We start from the raw sequence: 16,179 nt of genomic DNA, 5'->3' as shown, positions 1-16,179 counted from the left end.
TATCTCATTTGAGCATCAAAACAACTCTGGGAGACAGGTGTTGTCGTCGTCATCATCATCATTATCATCATCATCATCATCATCGTTATCATTTTATGGCTGGGGAAATTGAGGCTAACAAAGGTTAAGTGACCAGGGTCACTTAGCCAGTAATTGTCTGAGACAGAATTTGAACTAAGGTCTTCCTGACTCTAATTCTAATACTATCTACTGTACCACCAAGCTAACAGGATAAATTAAGTACAGAAGAAAGAGAGGCTCTTAACTCAGCATTACTTTCTTTAAATCTCTGTAAATAGAATGACCACAATATCATGTTCATAGTCTAAATTTCCAAAACCTCACCTTCCATCCTAAAACCTAATAGAGTGTCCATAATAGAGAAGAATAATCTGAAAGCTGGATTAGTTAAAAGGCCATTCAAGGTTTCAGCTAATTTTACGAATCTTGGAATCTCAGTGCTAGAGGAAACCTTTTGTTGTTTTGCAGTCATGTCCAACTCTTTGTGACCCCATCTGGGGTTTCCTTGGAAGAGATACTGGAGGGGTTTGCCATTTCCTTCTCCAGCTCATTTTACAGATAAGGAAACTGAGGCAAACAGGGTGAAATGACTTGCCCGGGGTCACACAGCTAGTAAGTATCTGAGTTGGGATTTGAACTCAGGTCTTCCTGACTCCAGGCCTGGAGCTCTGGGCACTGCAGCACCACCTAGATGCCTAGAAGAAACCTTAGAGGGTATCTAATTCAACCGTATCTTTTTACATATTAGCAAACCAGGGGTAAAGAGGTGAGTGGTTTATTCAGGCCTAGATATTTCCCAATTCCCAATGCAGCATTTTTTTCTAAGGCAAAATCCAAACCCAGGTCTTTCTGACTCCATTTCTAGCACTCTATCTTCATATTATTTTGCATGTACTTTTTCTGACTTAATCAGTACACATATTGGGTCTGTCCAGTGTAATATAAGTTCCTTAAGGGCAAGGACTAATTAGTTTTTGTTTTTGTAGGCCTACAGTACCTAGCAGCACATAGTAAGGCTGAGGTAGTTGACTCACCATTCAGTGTGTCACAAAAAATAGATCAGAGAGACATCAGGAGGAGGGGGAGGGAAACAGGCAATCTGTAACTGAAGGGGCATCTGCTGTCTTTACAAAGAAAGGAATACCCCTGGGGCAGCTAGGTGATGCAGTGGATAGAGCACTGGCCCTGGATTCAGGAGGACTTGAGTTCAAATCCAGCCTCAGACACATAACACTATGTCACTTAACCCCAATTGCCTCACACACACAAAAAAAACAAACAAACAAACAAAAAAAAAACAAAGAAAGGAAAACCCATGGCACCAATGAAATGGTCCATTCTAATAGCCTTACCTTCAACTGAAAGTATTTTGCAGTACGGATTGTCAATAGTTGTTCAATGGAGAAAGCATCATCTGGCAGTTCTGTTTCAGCTAATTCAGTCCCAAAGGATTGCAATATCTGTGCCATTTCTTTCACGGTCAGGGCAAAACTTTCAATAGCCTGTGGAGGGATTGTGATTAGGTCAGGGCCAGTTTGATCATTAGAACAGCCTTGCCAACACACTTCACTCTTCCTCTACACATGACAGTAATATGTGTGCTCCCAATGGAAGCCCTGTTTTCTCAAATGACTAATTCTTTGACTCTGTAAACAGTAAAGAGGCTAAGCAGATGCTAACACTCTTGGCCACCTCATGAGTCTCCCTCTTCCAAATATTTTTCTTTAAATATTCCAAATTTTGGTAGTTTTATTACTTGGACACGTGAGCAAATGATCTTTCCATGGGACAAGCTACATGTTGAGTGACATCGTATCGAAGACAAAGTATGGCCTTACACTGTTTCTTTAGTCTTTTAAATCCTGCACTCGAGGAACAGGTTTTCTTTTATCCTAATGTAATGCTTGAAGTAGAATAATAATAATAACTAACATCCATATAGGGCTTGAAGGTTTGCAAAACACTTTCTGTGCATTAGTTCATTTGACCATCACAATATAAGGGTAGATGCTATCATTCTCCTCATTTCAAGGATGAGGAAACTGTGGCTCAGGGATGTTAACTCACTTGCCCAGGGTTGCATAAACTAGAGGCAAGATTCAAAGCCAGTTCTTTCTGACTCCAAGCCTACCCTTCTAGCTAATCCTCTATGCAAATGAAGAGTTTCACTTCTCGTCTTTTCTGGATAAACCATGAATCCTAGATGCTAATAAAACAAAACCACAAGGGGAAAACTCTGGAATCTGGGTTCTGAGTTCTGGTGACCATTTTTACAGAGATTGTACTTATATTCTTCTCTCTCTAGTATAAAAAATGATTTGTAAGCTTTAAGGTGCTATAGAAATATTAGCCATTTGTATGGAGGCCAAAAGATGATACCAGCCACCCCAGGTTGTAAGCACCCTGGGACAAAGCCCCATTCAACCAGCTCTAGTTATGGCTTTGTATGAAATTAACCCATTCTACCCCTCTCACCCCTACACATATACGTGAAAAGAATCAGTTCTAGAAGCAGTTTCAGAAGCTTCATGATCATCTTTTAGTTTGGAGCTGATGCTCTAGATCAAAGGGATATGACCTGGGTTTGATGGGATCCATGGATAGATTTCAGAGAACTATGAATTTTTTTTACATTTTAATAGCTGTGTTTCCATATCGTTGGATTCCTTTGTAACCCTTGCAATCCTACTTTATGCATTTAAAGACATTCCGAGAAGGGGGGTGGTCCATAGGTTTCCCCAGACTGTTAGAGGAGTCCAGGACACAAAACAGTTCTGAACTCCTGCTCTAAGTGAACTTACTGTTCTGAAAATAACCCATTCACTGTGACAGTATTCCAAAGTGCCTCCAAACTCAGGGGTCAACTGCTTCTCGTCAATGTAACTCAGTAAGTCACTGACAGAACTAAGCATTACAACCTGTAAGAACAAGGAACACCATGCTGTTAACTCTCCTTTGACTGGAGTCCTCAAATGAATATGGAAAACAACATTTCACATGTTTTTTTATTTTTGCAAAAACTAAATTTTTCTAAGTTCTGCACATGCACACACACACACACACACACACATCAAATACTTAAATCTCCTTCATCCAAAAGCATACATTGCCAAAGGTGAGGTTTCAGAAAGGGGTGATAGAACCCAAGGGATACCTGTACTTGAGAGCCCTAAGACAAAACACAAGGAAGGGGTTCTGGGCCAATGCCTCTATGTTCATTCTGTAGCTGCTGAAAAAAGAGTAGAATGGCTAACCCCTCCAAGGGACCCGATTTCAGTTGTTTTCCCACTTATATTATCACTATTATAATATCATTATTTTGTTCTTAACTCTCAAAATACACAAGGATCTGGGATTTGTGTGGGAACTGCATACACACACACACACACACACACACACACACACACACACACCCCAATACATCCATCAGAGGTTCTTAACCTCGGGTCCATGAAATTAGGATTTTTTATATTTTGATAACTGTATTTCAACATAATCTATTTCCTTTGTAATCCTATGTATTTCATTTTATGCATCTAAAAATACAATTCTGAGAAGGGATCCATAGCCTTCACTAGACTGCCAAAAAAGTCCAGGACATGACAGTTTCAGAAGCCCTAACCTAAAACTTAGTAGAGAATGTGTTAAAATTTGTCTGAGGCTCAGAGACATTGAGTGACTTGCTCATGGTTACATAAAGGTAGGAACTGTGAGAGGAGACATTTGAACCCAGATCTTTCTGACTCTAATCATACATAGACAGAACTGAAAAACAGTCCCTGCCCTCAGGAAGTTTACATTCTGCTAGAGGGATACAACAGGCAAACAGACAAATATTTGCACTGACTACAATGCACCCTCTATGTTTATCCTGCCTCCAACACTTTTAATTTCTTTTTTTGGGGGGGGGGGGGGGGGGGGAATCGGGTTTAAGTGACTTGCCCAGGGTCACACAGCTAGTAAGGCTGCATTTGAACTCAGGTCCTCCTGACTCCAGGGCTGGTGCTCTATCTGCTGAGCCACCTAGCTGCCCCTGAGCTTTTTTTTTTTAAGCCATTCTGAACCTCAGTTTACTCATCTGTAAAATGAGGACGATGATACCTATACTACCTACTTCACAGGGCTCTAGTGAGGTACAAATGATAAAAGATACGCAAAGTGCTATAAAAAGTTTGTTGTTGTTATACTAAAAGCTAGAACCGAAAAAGGATCAAGGGGTTCTGTAATTTCCTAGGATGCAAGCTCCAGTTACTTCACATCCCAAAACACATTTTTCTTTAAAAGAAATAAAAGAATCCTCAGGGATATAACTGTCCTTCATATACAGAATCCTTAGCTTCTTTCATGGTTCACCTCAAGTACTCCCTCCTACATGAGGCCTTTGATGCTCCCAGTTGCTAGGGATCTCTTCTCTTGAAACTACTCTGGGTTATTTTTTTATATCCTTTGCATTTATGCATTTCCCAAGGAGACAGTAAGCCCCTTAAGGGCAAGGAACTGTTTTGTTTTTATCTGTGAATCCTCAGTATCTAGAACTCTTCCCAGCACTTAATAAATGGTTGTTAAATTGTTGAAGGAATGACAAGTAGAAAAAAAAAGGAATGAATGTTTTCACATCTTTTGTAAAATATTAAGCAATGTAATTCTTTCTCTTTGATCTTGAGGGGAGAAAAGATCAACTATTTTCTTTGTTACAAGGGAAAGGTTAACACCAGGGGATGGGGATAATATCCAGAAATTACTGTGAAAAGAAAAGCTAAGGCATCAATAAAATAATTTTTTAAAAATCAAAATATTTTAAAATTCAATTTCCTGATGATTTAAATTTTAGCTTCTACTCTTTAAAATGTCTCCTGGCTGCCAGGCAAGCAGAACCCCTAAACGTAGAGTGCAAAGTCTTCCTGAAGATTAGAGTGTTTACACATTCTTACCGGCAATTTGAGAATGAAATCATCTTGACTGAACCGAAAGCCAATGTCTGTGAAAGTGCGCTGGATAAAACTTGTGGGCCTCAAGACCATAACCAAATGCAAGTTCCCTGGAAAAGAGGCCTGGGGACAAAAAACAAAACCGAACCAGTCAGGAGATTCCCCTCCAGCCCCTCCATCGCCGGCCATCATCGCCGATGATGGATGTCAGTTCAATGTCATCAAGACAGTCACTGGCAAAGTCAAGAGAGTCCCAGAAAACCTTAGAGTCATGAAACCTGTATCGAGAGGCTCACAAAACACACAGATCAACAACTGGAACCCCTCGCAATTCAGAATTGTACCTCATGCTATAGTTTCTTAAACAGTAAGTCATTTGTTTAGAACTGAGAGCACATTTTTCCAGGAAGACAAGACCAGTTCCCAGGCTAGCCCACAAGTTCCAATTTAACCCATAATGTAGCTGAAAGACAACAGATTCGCAATTAATAATAGGAGAAAACTATACTGTGTGTCACTCTTTTGAAGATCACAAAGGGTATTTTAGGATATAAAACCTAGCAACATTCATTAAGATAGACATTTCCTGAGATATTTCAATCAAAATTTTCCCATCATATTCTCATCCTTACCCAGCTCAGCTCCTGCCCAACCAGCTATCTACTTGAATACCATGCTATCAGAAATAATTACACCCTGACACACTAACTCTTTTCTTCGAGTGCTCCTTCTGCCTCCCACAAGCTCAGAGTTGGCCTTCTGCCTTCGTCCTCCCTAATGGGCTGCTCCTCTCATTCTACCTGGCTCTTAGGACCAAGGACACACCTACAAATCCCTTGGCGCATTGGACCCTTCCAGCCCTCTTTTCTGCTGCCATCAGTCAATCGCCTCTACTCTTTGAAGCTCACATGATCCTCTCCTTAAGTTCCCTGCTGTCACCCACCACCCTCCAGTCATCCTTTTGACTTGCTCAGCCGTGAAGAATGAGAATTATATTTTCACACATGGTCAATGAGGGAATGTGTTTTCCTTGACTATGCATATTTGTGACAAGGGTTGGCTTTTCATCCTTTCTTTTTCCAATGAGGAAGGGAGAGAAAAATGCTCAGTAATTGACATTGAAATTTTAAAAAGTAAAAAATAGGTCATAAAATGGATCCTAACTGCAGTCAGAAAGCAACTGAGCTCCCCCTCCCCAATCCCTTCTTCATTTCTTTGTGCATTCATTCACTTTCTCAGTCTTTGAGTTTCTCTTTCTGTGGGGAAGGCCAGTTGCTACAAAAGAAAAACTGAAGTGAGCCTGGAGTCAAGAGAGACTCAGGTTTGAATCTTTTCTGTATGGCTATGGATAAGTCATTTAGCTTCTCTGTGCCTCTGTCTGCTTATCTCTGAAATATCTGTACTGCCCATTGTAAGACTCAAGCAAGAAAACATCATGGAAAGCACTATAAACATTTCAGCCACTTTCTCATATCTTCTTTTAGGAGTCAAATTTGAACTCTGATCCTTGATCCCCCAACAGCCAGAGAGTGGGGAGAAAGAAGTCTGAGAGGAGTTCAGATAGGAGTTGCTGGGTTCTACCAGGCTATGGCTACAGAGAGAGAGGAGGGGAGTGAAACCAGCTCATTGAGAGTTATTTAGGTCAAGAGGCTGTGGCAGCCAGGGCATTTAAGAAAAGCAAACAGAGAATCCATCTTTGGACAAAGTCGACTGTTAGAATTCTGCAGGAAGCAGGGAGAAGGAGGGAGGAGAGGAGTTGAGTCCAGAGTCAGAGGTAATGACAAAGAAGCCCAGAATTTCCACATTAGAAGGGCTCTCCAAGGCCAGTAGGTCCAACCCACACCTGCACAAGAATCTCCATGATAACATTTTTTTTTGAGGCAATCAGGGTTAAGTGACTTGCCCAGGGTCACACAGCTAGTGTCAAGTGTCTGAGGCTAGATTTGAACTCAGGTCCTCCTGATTCCAAGGCCAGAGCTCTATCCACTGCACCACCTAGCTGCCCCCATAACATTTCTAACAAGTGGTCACCAAGCCTCTGCCACCTTCAGTAACAGAGTCCTCTCCCTCCTGAGGCTGCCCATTCCACTTACAGACAGCTCTCACTGGTGGGATTTTCCTGACATCAAGGAAATCCAGTTTACTTCTTGGCAAATCACACCCATTACAACTAGTTCTGCCCTCTGGGGCCAAGCAGAGCAAATGGAACTACCTCTTGACAGCCCTTAGACTACTTGAAGACAGTTGTTATGTCCCACCTAAAGTCTTCTCCAGGTTAAATATCCCCAGTCGCTTCAATCCTCACATACTAGCTCTGTGCTCCAACTCTTCTCACTACCCCAATTGCTCTCTTGTGGACACTCTCCCGCCACCAAAATCCTCCCTGAACCGTGGTGCCCAGAACTGGACACAATCTACCAGCTGGGGTCTGCCCAGGGCAGAAGATAGTGGGACTATAGAAGTGATCTCTTTGGTCCCTCCCATCATGCTCCTCTGAATGAAACCTTATGTTGCATAACAATCTTTTTCTTTTTTTCTCTTTTTTCTTTCTTTTTCTTTTTTTAGGCAACTGGGGTTAGGTGACTTGCCCACCATCACTCAGCTAGTGTCAAGTGTTTGGTCTGAGGCTGGATTTTAACTTAGATCCTCCTGACTCCGTCAGGCCCAGTGCTCTATCCACCGCACCATCTAGCTGCCCACCCATAATAATCATTGCTTGACTCTAAGGACTCAAATTCATCTGTGAGACTTCATGGCCCCTCATTCTAGGAGTACTTTTTATGTTACTTTTATTCTAATAAAACTTTCCCCTATAATGTTGCTAACTAAGGGCTTAGAAGTAGAAGGTCAACTGGGAGATAGGGTAGTAGAAAACTATGCGTATAGATTGAAGGTCATATAATCAATAAGATGGAGGACTAGACATTTCCTCTGATCCCCATGACCTCTCCCAAACAGAAATGATGTACCGCATATAAAACAGCTTCAGCTGCTTCAATGATCCAGGATACCCAGAATCCAAAAGAAGGTTAAAAAAAACTCCATGAACTGATGTCCATCATGAGTTCACACAGTATCCTCTCCTCCACCACACACCCTACTGCGAGCAGTGAGGCTGCACTAGCCATTCCCAGGACCTGACCTACAACCTGGCAAAAAAAAAAATGTAACTTCCTACCCTGGTGCCACCTGCCTCTTTCGAGGGCCTCGGCATCCAACATCACAGCAGCGTTCTACTACAGAGAGGTCTCTATGCGAGAGCGGTGGAACAAAGGGAATGGGGTTGAACCCGTGTGCTGGAAGCAGAGTTCAAGCCCACACTCTAACGTTCCCCCTCCTCCCAGAGTCTTAGAGACCCAAACTCCAAAGTCACCCCTGGCTGCAGCAGCACCAACATGGCAGTGATCTAAATTGCCAGTCCAGAGAACTAAGGAACAGAAAGAACATGGCAGGATAAGGTGCAGGGGCTTGGGGGGTGGTAGGAGGAAGAGGCTTTGCATCACTCCACTAAGACTGAGGCAAAGAGCCCAGGGTCTAGCTGGGGCTAGTTCTATACCCCAAAAGTCACTCTTTACTTTCTCTCACCCCCCCCATATTCAAGCTGTTGCCACCACCCTGGTACAGACCCTTATCTCCTCATGCCTGGACTACTGCAATAGCATGCTGGTAGTTCTGCCTGCCTCAGGTCTCCTTACTCCAATCTATCCTCCATTCAGCCACCAAAGTGACCCTCCTAAAGCTCTGGTCCAGCCACGTCAACCCCACCCACACATCTACACTCAATAAACTCATGGCTCCCTATAGCCTTCAGTATCAAAAACAAAACTCCTGCTTGACATTCAAAGCCATTCATAACCCATCCCTCTCCTGTCTTTCCAGTCTTCTTATACCTTACTCTGATCCAGTGACAATGGCCTGGTCACTGTTTCACAAACAAGACACTCCATCGCCTGGCTCTGGCATTCACTATGGCTATCCCCCATGCCTAGAATGCTCTCTACCTCTCGCCTTCCCTGGCTTCCTTTAAGTCCCAACTAAAATCCCATCTTCTACAGGAAACCTTTCCCAACCTCTCAATTCTACTGCCTTCCTTCTCTTAATTACATCTTATTTATCCTGTATAAAGCTCATTTGTACATACTTGTTTGCTTGTTTTCTCTCCCATTTGATTGTGATCTCCTTGAGGGCAAGGACTATCTTTTACCCTTTTTCATATCCCCAGCACTTAGCAGTGTCTGGCACATAGTAGCACACAATAAATGTTAATTGAGTGACTGACTGATCTACCCTCCAATGAAAAAACCAACAGAGGGAAGAGAAAGTAAGAAATAGGGGAAACTGCTCACTCAGAAAGGGAGCAATGGGGGAAAATAAGGAGGAGGGGGATTAAAAATTACCAAAGATCTCAGGAAGAAGAAAAATCAAAGACCTGAAAAATAAACAGACAAATCAACAGGGAAAACATTAACAACTGAAAGAAACATGGCCTCTAGATCTAGTAAATGACCTGAGGCATCTACGAATAAATACTACAAAACAAAGGAAAATGAACACAGAAATGAGGGGTAAGCTAGAAGAAGAGAAGCTAAAAACAATAACATTAAAAGAAATTTACTCTCTAGACAATAAAAACATACTGAATTCAAAAGACAGGATACAACTTGAGGAACATGGATCTCTCCGAATAACATGACAAATAAAAAAAATACCTGAAAATCATAATGCAAGAAATAATACAAGCAAACTGCCCAGAATTTCTGAATACAGAAAATGAAATACAATTTGAAAGAATTCAAAGATTACCTTCTATAAGTTATCTGAAGGAAGAACGTCAAATACAACAGGAAAGGAAATTTAAATAACACAAGACCGTTCTGCATCCACTGGAAAACTCAGGAGGGAATGGAGCACTATGTTCTGAAGAGCACTGGAGCTCAGGATGAAGCCCACAGTGATCTACTTGGCAAATCTGAGCCTAACTATGAATGAAAATGCCTTGATATTCAATAACACTTTGAAATATTCCTTAAAAAATCAGATCAGAAAAGAATTTTTGCTTCCTGAAAACTCAGATAACATCCTCAAAAATTCAGGAAAGATGAATTAATGTAGCAGCCAAGAGACAGCAACAGCAACAGAGTAACAACATAGGGAAGAAGAAATTTGTTTCTAAATGGACACAAAGAGATAGGAGTAAATCCAAAATTCACGTGGAGATAACAGTAGAGAAGTAATCCTAGAGTAATATAGGCCGAACTTTCTGGCATTGTGCCTACAGATGACTAACATGTTTTGTGGCACTTACATTACAAAATGAAAGGGTGTATGAAAGAGGGGAAGGGAACAGGGGGATAGAGGGGAGTGTGTGATGTACCTGGGTCAAATAAAGGGCTAGCAATGAGGGGAAAGTGATCCTTGTGGTCTCTCAGAAAGAGAAAGAAGGATGGAAAAGGGAAGGGGGGCAGTGAAAGAGGGAGGTCTTGATTTGGTGGTGGAAAGAAGTTCCACTGATAAATGCTCCTATGGGTGAAGAAAGATGTTTTGCGACAGGAGATGGGAACCTTGTGCTGGGTATGGCCTGGGGCAGGGGGAGAGAACCTGCGGCCTTGAGGCCACATGTGGCCTTCTAGGTCCTGGGGTGTGGTCTTTTGACTGAGTCCAAGTTTTACGGAACAAATCCTTTTATGAAGGGGATTTGTTCTGGGAAGTTTCTCAGTTTCTCTCTACAAGCAGAAGCAGCCCAAAGGTGAGAGTCCAGAAGTTTGGATTCTTTGGGAAATAGAGAGGAATAGTGAGAGACTAGATAATTATAGGAGTCACGAGAATGAAGGTCTTGAGTGGACAGAAAGAAAGTCTGGATAATGAAGAGACTGAGAGAAGTATTGTCTGGAAAGGGGTGCAAAAATGAAATTTAAAAACCTAATGAACAAGATTAGCTGACGAGGGGAGGGGGAGAGAAAGGGGGAACCTATTTGACTGAGAGGATAAAAAGAGGGGAATAACCTGCTAAAAGAAGGAAAGAAAAAAGAATTAATATATACATTTCCACAAGTTTCCTCAGGAGGGCCCACACTAGCCAGGAGAGTGAAAAAAGTCTTAGAAATATACCTGAGTTCTTTGTATCCTAAGAGAATCATAGCTCCTCTTGGAAGCCTGGGATGGGGAGATTCAGCACTCCTGGATTCTCACCACACTCAAGGTGAAATTCCAGGCCTCGAGGATATAGCAAGGCCTGCGGAGCTCGAATCCGGCTCTCAGAGCTCTGGGTGCCCATCTGGCATCAGGTCCCAAACAGATGCCAAGCTGATATTTTTAATTTAGAAGTCTTACCATGCCACTTCTTTACTCAAGAAGCTTCCCTTGTTCCCTATCGCCTCTAGGAAAAATCTAAACTAACTCCTTTGTTTGGAAATGAAAGTCCTTTGCAATCTCATTCTAGCCTATCCATCCACAGTGATTACCTAATACTTCCTGGCCTACATTCCAGGTAAGTTGGCCTGCTCGCCATTATCCATATACAATATTTCATCCATCTGTACTCTGTACTTTTATTCAGGCTGTTCCCCACTCACAGAACACTCTCTGTGCTCACTCCAGACTCTTTCAATTGCCAGTTTTCTTCAAAGCTCAGTTCAAGGCTTTTGTCAGCCCCTTCCAAAATTATTCTGTCTAGATTCTGTCTTTAGTAATCTGTGTACATGTTGTCTTTCCCCCAATAGAATGTAAACTCCTTGAGGGCAGGGATTATTTTGTTTCTGTCTCTATATCCCTAACACCCAGCAAAGTGTTTTGCACTTAGTAGGTACATAGTAAACAAACACTTGTTGAATTTAATTTAATCAAGTTGAATCTTGGCCACAAAGGACCCAGAGGAGGAAGGATGAAAGGGAAACACCCAACGTTGGTTAATTCCTCAAATTTGTAGCCACACTCCACTCCAGTATGAGAGATGGAGACAGAAAGACTCTTAACCCAAAAGGCATGATCACTTTGGACAGGAGGGAAGGTAGCTCAGTAGCCCTTAGCCTGAGGAGGTGTAGAAAAGAATGGAGAAAGACTAGTGTCTACTCTAAGAAGAACCCAAAGGTAATCTTTCTCACCAAAGGCAATGGAGGAGGAAAGGGTGGATCAATGAGGCTGAGATGGTAGTTCTTCTTAGCCTGACTCTAGAATGGGAGAGGAGGTTAGGAAGGAGACAAGAAAGAAATTGCCGGCAACAGCTAGGATTGCATTGGTAAAAAGAAACATTGAGAACAGCCTGCACTGTCTGACTCCATCTTTTATCTTAAGCACCAAGCACCCTGAGAATTCCTTCAGAAGATTATTCCATACTAATCAGATCATTCTCATAAAAAAAACCCTTTCTCATTATTTCATCCTAAAATCACCTTCTTGATTTAATTCTTTCAAAATATTTAGCAATTTACTTAACAAAAAAAATCCCTCAAAAATTTGCATTTATAAAAAAAATCTTCTAAAAGGATGAAAGACTTCATCTCTTGCCAGTATAATTACATTAGCAAAATCCGTCAGTGCAGGCTAATTTTAGGAGGCTTGTTTAGCCAGCATCTCCATGCTTTAGGCTCCTTGGATACAGGGATCTTCCAATCTACTAACCAGTCTCGATATGAGCAGCCAAGTTTGGGAGACCTAACAACCAACTTTTAGGCTGTGCCTAGACAGAGGCTGACCCATTTTGATGAGAGTGAAATCAACAGTCCAATTCCCCACTACAACTTCATTTCTAGAGATTTCGCATCTAGAAGAGACACCGAAATATTACCTCCCTGGCTCCTAGGTCAATAAGGTAGTCCAAGTGAAGCAGATTGAGAATGGCACATTGTCAATTTGACTCATGGAGACTTGGATGGAAGGATGATGCTATTTAACAAAAAAAGACTAAAAGAGAAGGGTCATCCAGAACAGGAGCCATTTTTGATCTTCCATAGATGTTGGGGTGGAAGCAGACGAGGAGAGAAAAGACAGAAAATGAAGCAGTAGAAGTACATGTGGTAACAGTACAAGGGTCATTAAGTACAAAAACTACCTTCTTAACTTGATCTGTATGAGTGCCCCACCACAGAACTGCCTCTTCCTTCATGAATTTCTCATTTGCCTACTTTGCCTCCTATTTATTTCTCTGACTGTTCCTTCTGTCTCTTTTTTTTGGGGGGGGGGGCGTTAGGCAATGGGGTTAAGTGACTTGCCAGGGTCACACAGCTAGTAAGTGTTATGTGTCTGAGGCCAGATTTGAACTCAGGTCCTTCTGATCAAGGCTGGTACTCTATCCACCGCGCCACCTAGCTGCCTCTCCTTCTGTCTCCTTTGCTCCCTCATCTCTGCCTCCTGGCTTTCCTGACTTCCTTCAAGTTTCTGGAGAGCAATTTGGAACTATGCCCAAAGACCTATAAAATTGTGCATACCCTTTGATCCAGCAATAGCACTACTAAGTCTGTATCCCAAAGAGATCATACAAATGAGAAAAGGACCCATGTGTACAAAAATATTTCTAGCAGCTCTTTTTGTGGTGGCAAAGAATTGGAAATTGAGGGGATGCCCATCCATTGGGGAATGGCTGAACAAGTTGTGGTATATGAATGTAATGGCATACTATTATTAGGCTATAAGAAATGATGAGCAGGCAGATTTCAGAAAAACCTGGAAAGACTTGTATGGACTGATGCTGAGTGAAGGGAGCAGAACCAGGAGAATGTTGTACACAGTAATAGCCACATTGTGTGATGACTAACATTGATAGACTTAGCCCTCCTCAGCAATACAAGGATCTAAGACATCTCCAAAGGTCTCATGGTGGAAAATGCTATCCATCTCCAGAGAAAGAACTATGGAGTCTGAATGCAGACTGAAGCATAATATTTTTTTTCTTTCTTGTGTTTTTTCCCTTTTGTTCTGATTCTTCTTTCACAAGATGACTAATGTGAAAATATGTTTAATATGATTGTGCATGTATGGCCTATATCAGATTGCATGACTTCTTGGGATGGGGGGAGGTGAGGGAGAGGGAAAATTTAGAATTCAAAATCTTATAAAAGTGAATGTTGAAAACTAAAAATATATTTTTTTTAAAAAAAGAGAGAAAAAAGTCTCAACTAAAATCTTATCTTCTGGGACAGCTAGGTGGCACAGTGGATAGAGAGAGCACCAGCCCTGGAGTCAGGAGGACCTGAGTTCAAATCTGGTCTCAGATATATAACACTTACTAGCTGTGTGACCCTGGGCAAGTCACTTAACCCCAATTGCCTCACCAAAAAACAAAAAACAAAAAACATAAAATCCTATCTTCTTCAAGAAGCCTTTCCTAATCCCCCTTAATGTTGGTGCCTTCCCTCTGAGGATTATCTCCAATTTGTCCTATATGTAACTTGTTTATACATACCTGTTTTCATGTTTCACCCCACCCCACCCCATGAGACTGTGAGCTCTTTGAGATCAGAGACTGTTTTTGTCTTTCATTGTATCCCCAGCACTTAGCACAATGCCTAGCACATAGTAGGTGCTTAATAAATGCTAGTTTACTGACTGACTCATTTTCTTCCAAACTTTAAATATTCGTGTTCCCCAAGTTTCTGTTCTAAATCTTCTCGTCTATCTATGTTCTATCCCTTTGAACTCCCACAGAGTCAATGATCTCTTCCATGCAAGTGACTTTCAGTGTATCTGTCAGCACAGATTAATTCCAGGTCTCTCCTGGCCCCTCCTCATCTGTATGGACCTCACTTCTCTCCATAGGCTCCACCTCCACTTATAGGCCCCATAACATATTGATGACATCCCCGGTAATATTTGAGTTGACTGATTGATGAGCAGCTTCCTCACATGCAAACACTCACCCCTGTGGTTCCTACCCATCCTTTATTTTTTTTTTTATTTTTAGGCAGTTGGGGTTAAGTGACTTGCCCAGGGTCACACAGCTAGTAAGTATCAAGTGTTTGGTCTGAGGCTGGATTTGAACTCAGGTGCTCCTAACTTCAGGGCTGGTGCTCTATCCACCATGCCACCTACCTGCCCCCACTTTTTTTAATTGTCTGATTTAAGCTCTCTTTACTTTCCATGCTCACAATCACAGAATCTGAAAGCCAGAAAGGATCATGGTGGCAATCTGGTTTAACCCATACAAGAAAGGAATCCTCACTATTAACATACCCAACAAATGATCACCCAACCTCTAAATGAAGATCTCCAAGGAGAGAATCACCACTATCCTTTAAGGAAGCACATTCTGGATGGCCCTCACTATTAGGAAGCTTTTCCTAATAAGACTCAATTTGCCTCCCTATGATTTTCACCCATAGCTCCTGGTTCTGCTCTCTGGAGCATCACAGAACAGTACTTCAGATCCCTGAAGGTAGCTAACCCCTAAGGCTTCTCCTCTCTGGGATAAATGTACCCAGGCCCCCTGGTGGAAATTGCAATAAAGAGTAAAATGATTTTTAATAGATAAAGAAGCAAAGAATGGAGACAGCACATGAAGTATTTGCAAGTTGGGTAATCCTACCCTGAATGGCTAAAATTCTGCAGTTCTGAGTATGTGTTGATACCAACTTCAGAAGACTCTTACTTTGTCATCCCAGTTCCACGACAGTCCAAAGGTAGCTTTGGAATTAGAGGGGAACCAAGTATTGTATGAAAGTACAGGGATGGGGATTTCATTGGTCGTTATTTCATTGGTCTAAGGAATTCCTAGATGAGGTATCTCCCTTTGCTAATTCAAGCCTGTACCTTCTCTGTAACACAAGGTCTTAGGAAGTTGCCTAGAGTACTGTGTGTGTCAGAGGCAGGACTTGAATGCAGGTCTTCCAGGCTATGAGGTTGACTCTCTATCCACCACACTCCAATTGCCTTATTGTGCAATTAGAAATGACAGAAAAGAAGAACTCAGTGAAACTCAGCAAGATTTTTCCGAACTGATGCAAGAGAAATCAGCAGATCCCAAAGAACCAGGACTAAAATGATGTCAATGAAAAGACCACTAAGAGGAAACAGAAACAGGCATAACTCTGAGCCCAATAACAACCCTAGAAATTAGATTCCTTTCCACTTGTCAGAGATACAGGAACCACAAGGGGAGAATCTTACAATGTCAGATGTGATCCTCCTGTCAATTATTTTTATTCGTTGCAAAGGAAACCTCAATTCCAGATGATAATATCCATAAATGACAGAAAATCCAAACAAAAGGCAGGGGGGTTTTTTGATAAACATTCAAATA

At 41.8% G+C, this 16,179-nt stretch overlaps 1 protein-coding gene across 1 annotated transcript in view; it reads right to left on the bottom strand.

The window, feature by feature from the left end:
• Positions 1 to 16,179, bottom strand: part of MCF2 (MCF.2 cell line derived transforming sequence) — a 135,629-nt gene that overhangs the window by 45,985 nt on the left and 73,465 nt on the right. The window contains exons 8-10 of the mRNA XM_027846419.1: positions 4,953 to 5,072; positions 2,823 to 2,939; positions 1,374 to 1,523 (exon numbers count right to left, since the gene is read on the bottom strand). Coding sequence (XP_027702220.1) covers positions 1,374 to 1,523; positions 2,823 to 2,939; positions 4,953 to 5,072 — 387 coding nt within the window. The remainder of the gene's footprint in view (positions 1 to 1,373; positions 1,524 to 2,822; positions 2,940 to 4,952; positions 5,073 to 16,179) is intronic.

Source organism: Vombatus ursinus, unplaced genomic scaffold (genome assembly GCF_900497805.2).
Source record: "Vombatus ursinus unplaced genomic scaffold, bare-nosed wombat genome assembly UNPS02015152.1, whole genome shotgun sequence".
NCBI classification, from domain to species: Eukaryota; Metazoa; Chordata; class Mammalia; order Diprotodontia; family Vombatidae; genus Vombatus; species Vombatus ursinus.
This window is presented reverse-complemented; position numbering and strand designations above follow the sequence as displayed.